Here is a 6,269-nt window from a genome sequence, read left to right as displayed (position 1 = left end):
CACATATGGCAGCGGGTGGGGGTCGTTTTATTGCAACCAATCAACTGTCACGTTAAATACCCCTCAACGGAATCGGTAAGTGGGGAAACCAAGTGTGTATGTATTGGGGCGTATATACACTTTCAGAGGAAGCGCGCTGGTCATGTTGTTTTTCATTCTGTTCTATTTTCCTTGTTTCGTGAATAAATACAGGACAAGTTACAGAGAAGGCTGGGTCTCTTCGACGCGTGTTTAGGTTTTTGGGGCATGCGTGGAATGCCATTCCTAGCCGATATCGCAACTAGCATCAGGGGTGTCCGCGGGGTCATCACAGCAACGAAAAACACACACACAGAGACTAAGCAATCCATGTGAGAAAAAACAAAAAAATATGTAACAACTTTTCTTTCGGTCAGTCTTGACAACGAGCCTATACTCTGAATGTACAATACGTTAGAGTTCTCGCATTACTATAACCTCCATTAGAATGTCATAAACACTGTAGCTGAAGAGCCGCCGGCGGGTGGGGGGGTTGAGTCTGTATTGGAGATGCAGTCTGTTTTTAAGGCCATTAGGGATTTAAAGTTAAACCAAAACGATCTTGTTTCAGGGGCGAGACTGCATTTTATTTCTAAAAATACGGCCAATAAAAATATGACCCACAGCCGAAATAAATACTAGTTCTGGAGTTTGTCAGGAGGACTGAATTCCGCTCTCTGATTCTGAACATGAAGAGGGCCACAGGCAACTTTCTTCATCTGAAACTCCGCCCTTCTGAGCGCTCTCCCGCCTATTGGCGCATGAGAACTCTCCTGGCAGCTAGTTGGCTGTCCCTCGCAGAGAGAAGGAGAACTCGCCTTTTTACGGAGTGGGGCGGAGGTGCGCGGGGAGAAAACTAACCAGCAGCCTGTTATTACCCACAGCGTATTGAGCGCAATACCTAACGGAGCAACCAGGCAACGGACCGGGCTCTGGGATGTCTCCTACGTTGCGTGCAAGAGAAACCACAGAAAAACCTACGAAAACAGACTACGCGAGCCAGGAGTTTTAATTCCAAGGGGGATCTTGACTTTACAGTTCCCGTTATTATCATTGCATTTGGATATTTTGTTTCCATCTTCGCTCTACGGTCAGGGTAGGCTAACAACTATGGTTCCAGTGGACCGTTTCGTCTTGAACCTGGAGCGGGTATAAACAGCCACTGGCCGCGCGTTGTGAAGTGGACTAAACTTTCCCCCGTGCCCGGCGGACTTGTGTCTATCAAGCTACTCCGGGAAACCTATCAGTTTGGATTCATATCGGAATATCTTAGAAACTTTCCTCACTCATCACTATGCGTCGGGCTGTGAACGCTCTTGCGGTGGTGGCGCTCCTCCTCGCGCTGCTGTGTGGTCCAAGTCTTAATGGCCTGGTGCGTGCATTCGGCGACGAGACAGAGGAGATGACATGCGACCCGATCCGCATCGCAATGTGCCAGGACCTGGGCTACAACGTTACCAAGATGCCCAACCTGGTGGGCAACGTCCTGCAGTCAGACGCGGAGCTCCAGCTTACTACCTTCACACCGCTCATACAGTACGGCTGCTCCAGCCAGTTGAAGGTACGTACACACAACTTCTACCCAGTAGGTGCTTCAGCCAGCCCAATGTGAGCGCCTGCATACAAATAAACACAATAATATTCTATAGCTGCTCAAGTCACAGGTTATGTTCCGGGCTGTGTAAGTGGAGAGGAAGAGAGCACATGTCGGTGTTGGTTGAGTAGCACGGGGCACGGAGATAATACATGGCTGGGGAGAGGAGAGAGATCCACATAGCAACAATGCCGCTCGCAGTACTATCTCTGCAAGTCAGCTTGTCTGCCTGATCCACCTTGAAGTCCTAAAGGAAATATTTTTTATTTCTTCTTCCTCGTAAAGGGATTTATTGCCCTAACTAAAATGACCAATGACTACTTATTTGTTTTGGTTAGCAGTGTTTTCCGTTGATTACTGTAATGAATCAGTGCTCCATAATCGCCTGTGGACACGACAAAACACCCGCAGCTCAGACTAAGGAAATTAAATTTGACATGGGTGCAGTTTTTTATTCCAATTCTAATTGATTTAAGAGGGTTTGTGGTGTTATTTTGGGGGTTGACTTGGTGCTGTGCTGCCTGTTATTGGTGATAGAGGGGAGTTGTGTTGAGGTCCTCTCTAATTGTTTAGTGTGTTTGTGAGTGGAACTTGACATTTCCTGTGAGCTAAGAGAAATCCCACAAATTAGGCTTTTCCTCAGCCACATACAGATAGACAGACACACACACACACACACACACACACACACACACACACACATACACTAGAGAGCACTCAGGTTACCTGTGGTAAAAGCGAACGGCTCCAGTCCAACAGAAACGTCACTGATATGGTGTCCCTCTCTCACTATCCCAGTGCTATCCAATGCATCCCACACAGCAGGGTAACCCTCGCACACATGTATGTGTACAGACACCATTTTTAGATTTGGTGTTTTTAAGGTTAAAGGGTTGGATTTCATCAGACATCCATCCCTCCGGGACTGTTTTGAATACCTGTTCATTTGTTGTATTGGGTTCAATAATCATTTGAAAAGTCACTAAAAGTTTCACAGCAAACTTAGTTATAGTTGCCTGTTTTTCTCAGACATCGAAGTTCAAAACACAATTCATGTTCATTATCAGTCATAGTCTACAACTAGTGTGGAATCCAAGGTGCAGACGCCATGATGCAACACCGTGAAACCAGAAACCAAGCAGTGCAGACTGAACGGTAGTCCAATTTTAGCAATTTATGAAGTGTACATATGCAGAAGTAACACTCTGTCTCTCCTTTTCTACAGTTCTTCTTGTGTGCCGTCTATGTGCCCATGTGTACCGACAAGGTGCCCATTCCCATTGGCCCGTGCGGCAGTATGTGCTTGTCCGTCAAGAGGAAATGCCTGCCCGTTCTCACAGAGTTCGGCTTCGTCTGGCCCGAGCTGCTCAACTGCAGCCTGTTCCCCCCTCAGAACGACCACAACCACATGTGCATGGAGGGTCCCGGGGACGAGGAGGCCCCGTACCACCCCGTCAGGCCCCTGCCCCCCCAGGAGGAGGAGTGTCAGGCCCTGGGGGCGGGGCCAGACCAGTACGCCTGGGTGAGGCGGAGCCACAGCTGCGCACTACAGTGTGGGTATGACGCGGGGCTGTACCGGCGCGGGGCCAAGGTGTTCACGGACGCCTGGATGGCCGTCTGGGCCGTGCTGTGCTTCCTCTCCACCACCCTGACCGTCCTCACCTTCCTCCTGGACTCGACGCGTTTCTCCTATCCTGAGAGACCCATCATCTTCCTCTCCATGTGTTCCAATCTCTACAGCGTAGCCTACCTGGTAAGCCCTGAGAAATTCATTCTCAGTAGTTTTTTGCCAGCCTTCTCTTCTCCGTGATCAATGATTTGGCTGGACAGTCTTGAAGCAGTTGGATGGACATCCTAGCTGTCAGTGTTCATGAAGAAAACTAGACCTGGATAAGAAGCTATGTTATATTATGACCCATAATGATCCACGTCTAACCTGTCTCACTGTCTCTCTTTCTGTAGGTCCGTCTGACTCTGGGTCGGGAGCGCGTGTCCTGCGATCTGGAGGAGGCAGCGGTACCGGTTCTGGTTCAGGAGGGCTTAAAAAGTACTGGCTGTGCCATCGTCTTCCTTCTCCTTTATTTCTTCGGCATGGCCTCCTCTCTGTGGTGAGTAACGGCGAGAACGCCCGGGTGAAAAGTACGGAAGCGAGTGTAACTGCAAGAGCGCTCTCCTAGCCCTCAGACATTCACGGTCTCTTTTTTCTTCTTCTTGTCTTCCCCCAGGTGGGTGATCCTGACCCTGACCTGGTTCCTGGCCGCCGGTCTGAAGTGGGGTCACGAGGCCATTGAGATGCACAGCTCCTACTTCCACATCGCGGCCTGGGCCATCCCGGCCGTCAAGACCATCGTCATCCTCATCATGCGCCTGGTGGACGCCGACGACCTCACGGGCCTGTGTTACGTGGGCAACCTGCAGCAGGAGGCCCTGACAGGCTTCGTGGTTGCTCCGCTTGCCGCCTACTTCGTTGTCGGCACGCTGTTCATCTGCGCCGGCCTGGTGGCCCTCTTCAAGATCCGCTCCAACCTGCAGAAGGACGGGGCCAAGACGGACAAGCTGGAGCGCCTGATGGTGAAGATCGGCGTGTTCTCCGTGCTCTACATGGTGCCGGCCTCCACTGTCATCGGGTGCTACCTCTATCAGCTCTCCCACTGGGGGGACTTCAGGGCCAGCGCCAGGGACTCGTACGTAGCGGCCGAGATGCTGAGGATCTTCATGTCCCTGCTCGTGGGCATCACGTCGGGCATGTGGATCTGGTCGGTCAAGACCCTGCACACCTGGCAACGCTGCTCCGTCCGCCTCTGGAGGGACAGCCGGGTGGGGAGGGGCAAGCGGGCGCCGGGCGAGAACTGGATCAAACCGGCCAAGGGCAACGAGACCGTGGTGTGAATGTCCGGGGGGAGTTACCTCACATCCACTGCCTTGGAGAATGAGAGGTATAGAAAGATGGCAATCCTGAGCCACACAGCGGTCTCCTACGCCTCTGTTATCTCTCTCCTAGCAGTCTAAACCGTGGTCACAGACTGACTGTGTTGCAGCCTGAAGCAGGCTCCGGAACTTGATTGATCTTAAAGACTTCTGTTGTTAAAGACGACCTTTTTAATGGTTGAATTTACACTGGACAGCCATGGTGCAGATGATGTACAGATCTAAACTCTACAGCCACAATGAAATGCCCCGTGACTTGCCGATGTGGACTTATCTTGATTAACGTGCCTTAGTAGAGACAGGAGTCTCTGTGTTGTTTAGCCAGCCGCACTCTGGTAGCTATGAAGCTATACTACTGCAAAGGCACCTGGGATTTGTAGTGACGGAGCTGCAGCTAAGGCACCTGGGAAACATAGGCCAGTGGCCTTCACCTCAGTGCTCAGTGAGCACCATTGCTGACCTCCACTGATGTACATTTTAACTAGGAAACAGACACTTTGCTATGAACTTTAACCTGTGACCCTCAGTCACATATGGTGGTCCGATATTAACTGGTGGAAGTGTTTTCCTTTCCAAATGTGTGATAAGAAGCAGGTATTCTTCTGCTAGACAATCAAGACCCACACCACGCCAATGCAATAACACACCTACAAACACACGGACATGCCCTCATACAGCCTGCACAGTAGCACCCTTATGCAATCCACTCCCAAAAAATGTGCTGCCTCAGCTGAGATATTATTGCATTAAAGTCTGAGCCTGTCTCTCAGCTCTTCTCTGTTCCTGGCCTGTCTCTCAGCTCTTCTCTGTTCCTGGCCTGTCTCTCTGCTGTTTCCGTTCCTGGCCTGTCTCTCAGCTATTCTCTGTTCCTGGCCTGTCTCTCTGCTGTTTCCGTTACTGGCCTGACTCTCTGCTGTTCTCTGTTCCTGGTTTGTCTCTCTGCTCTTTGTTCCAGGCCTGTCTCTCTGCTCTTCTCGGTTAATGTCCTGTCTCTCTGCTCTTCTCTGTTAATGTCCTGTCTCTCTGCTCTTCTCTGTTAATGTCCTGTCTCTATGCTCTTTATTACTGACAGGTCTCACTGCTCTTTTACAGGCCTGTTTTTCAACTTCTGTGTTGCTAGACAATCTAAGCAGAAAGGTCCTCTGTGTTTGCAAGTCTTTGAATGTATGGCACTCTTATTAATGGGTCTCAAATGACACTTCTATTCCCTATATAGTGACCAGGTCAGAATTAGGTGCCTACTTTATAAGGAATTGTATTGGGTTTCATTTAGGAATTGGCCTGTCATTTTAACCTGTTGGCACCTCAGACCCTTGAATATTGCCAACTCTAGCTGGCCCGCAACTCTATGAAGTACTTTAGGAAAAATAACTATTTTGTAAATTGTTTGTTGTCATTAATGTACTATACATAATGCTAATTTATCTTTGTAAGAATGTGTCAAAAACCTAAAAAGAAGTTTGTTATTTAAAAAACACTTTTGTATCAGAAGAAGTAATAAAAACGTTTTGGTTTTAAAATGTACTACAGATTTTTTTCATGGCCTTTTTTGTAATGTTATATATAAAACATAATTTACTGGGACTGCATCAGTGCTACATCATACGGAAAACTGGATTAAAAATAATCTTAACATGTTCAGATTGAAAGGATATAAATGAGCCTGAGTTTATGACGTTTATTCACTAGTTCCAGTAAGGTATTAGTTGTAAAATGCTGCCTTCTAGAG

The 6,269-nt window shown here is 48.8% G+C and overlaps 1 protein-coding gene across 1 annotated transcript; it reads left to right on the top strand.

Moving 5' to 3' along the window:
- The first annotated feature begins 795 nt into the window (after window positions 1-795).
- fzd4 (frizzled class receptor 4) lies at window positions 796-6,029 on the top strand. The gene is made up of 4 exons (XM_010893725.3): window positions 796-1,579; window positions 2,838-3,365; window positions 3,575-3,720; window positions 3,838-6,029. The coding sequence occupies exons 1-4, from the start codon at window positions 1,313-1,315 to the stop codon at window positions 4,499-4,501; spliced, it is 1,605 nt and encodes a 534-aa protein (XP_010892027.1). The 5' UTR covers window positions 796-1,312; the 3' UTR covers window positions 4,502-6,029.
- Window positions 6,030-6,269: the final 240 nt, after the last annotated feature.

This window comes from Esox lucius, chromosome 1 (assembly GCF_011004845.1).
Source record: "Esox lucius isolate fEsoLuc1 chromosome 1, fEsoLuc1.pri, whole genome shotgun sequence".
Classification (NCBI taxonomy): Eukaryota; Metazoa; Chordata; class Actinopteri; order Esociformes; family Esocidae; genus Esox; species Esox lucius.
This window is presented reverse-complemented; position numbering and strand designations above follow the sequence as displayed.

Excerpts from the sequence above, each read along its gene's own strand:
- fzd4 (XM_010893725.3), top strand. The coding sequence starts at position 1,313 with ATGCGTCGGGCTGTGAACGCTCTTGCGGTGGTGGCGCTCCTCCTCGCG. Across the intron at positions 3,366-3,574 it reads TCTACAGCGTAGCCTACCTG|GTCCGTCTGACTCTGGGTCG; the intron begins GTAAGCCCTGAG and ends CTCTTTCTGTAG. Across the intron at positions 3,721-3,837 it reads GGCATGGCCTCCTCTCTGTG|GTGGGTGATCCTGACCCTGA; the intron begins GTGAGTAACGGC and ends GTCTTCCCCCAG.